Genomic DNA, 992 nt, shown 5'->3' on the forward strand with positions numbered 1-992 from the left:
CTACCTTGTATCTATCCACATACATACATAGAGAGATATATGTATGAATAGAAGAAGGGAGTTCTCTCCTTACCCGTATGAACTGTTGAGGAGTCTTTCCTGCGATGTTTTGATCTTCATGAAGACGCTGGAGGTCTAGTCTTAAGAGTGTTCTCATTCCTATTTGAACTATCTCACTGCTTTGATAAAGAAAGGAAGACTGGCTGGAATGACCGGAGCTCCCACAGTCGACATGCCTTGAGATCAACGTCTTTGTTGCGTTTGATGTGAAGGTCGTCTTAAGGAGATTCAACAGGAAACGACACGCTTCTTCTGAAGCTTGTCGGCTAGCGGCTAGGCTCCAGCTATAGCTGTAAATCGCTGTGTCTAGAGCAAGACACCGCCAACAAGTAGACACGAAAAGAAGAAGAAGAACAGAGGAAAAAAGGAGCCCTCATCAACAGAAGAAAAGATCGAAATAGATCTCCCATGCAAATGGACTGTTAGACCAAACAGAAAGAGAGAGAGAAATACCTTCAAGAAGGATGTACTTCTCCGGAGATCTAACGGCAGTTAAGGAAGGGAGAAGCAACGAAAGAGAAGATGTTCCTGCTTATGCCGACGACACGTATCTACTGTGGAAACTACAAAAGAAAAAACCTCTCAGGTTAGGTGTATGTACACCAGAATGGAAGCATGAGGGAAACGCATGCACACAGACACACTTTGAGGTGGGGTGTATATACAGTAGTCAAGGGGTATGCAGAAACATGTGGCTGTCTCTCTCTCGAGGTAGCAGTAGACAAGAAATGACTGGACAGATCTTTTCTCCGATTCACTTCATATAGCAACGAACTAAGGAAGAATCTACAGACACATCGAGATCTAGTCATACACCAGAAAACCTACGCATGTAAACATGCCTACATACCCTCACATACACATGCACACCAACAGCCCACACGTAGAGAGATTAAGGCAATCACATCTGCCACAGTACGCCCATATATGTA

The 992-nt window shown here is 44.1% G+C and overlaps 1 protein-coding gene across 1 annotated transcript; it reads right to left on the bottom strand.

Annotated features, from left to right (window-relative positions):
- Window positions 1-76: 76 nt before the first annotated feature.
- Window positions 77-427, bottom strand: CSUI_010791 (uncharacterized protein; the record flags this gene model as incomplete). Its single annotated transcript, XM_068070892.1, has 1 exon — window positions 77-427. A coding segment is annotated over one exon (351 nt), but the record flags the coding sequence as incomplete, so codon positions are not given.
- Window positions 428-992: the final 565 nt, after the last annotated feature.

This window comes from Cystoisospora suis, assembly GCF_002600585.1.
Source record: "Cystoisospora suis strain Wien I chromosome Unknown contig_8314, whole genome shotgun sequence".
NCBI lineage: Eukaryota > Apicomplexa > Conoidasida > Eucoccidiorida > Sarcocystidae > Cystoisospora > Cystoisospora suis.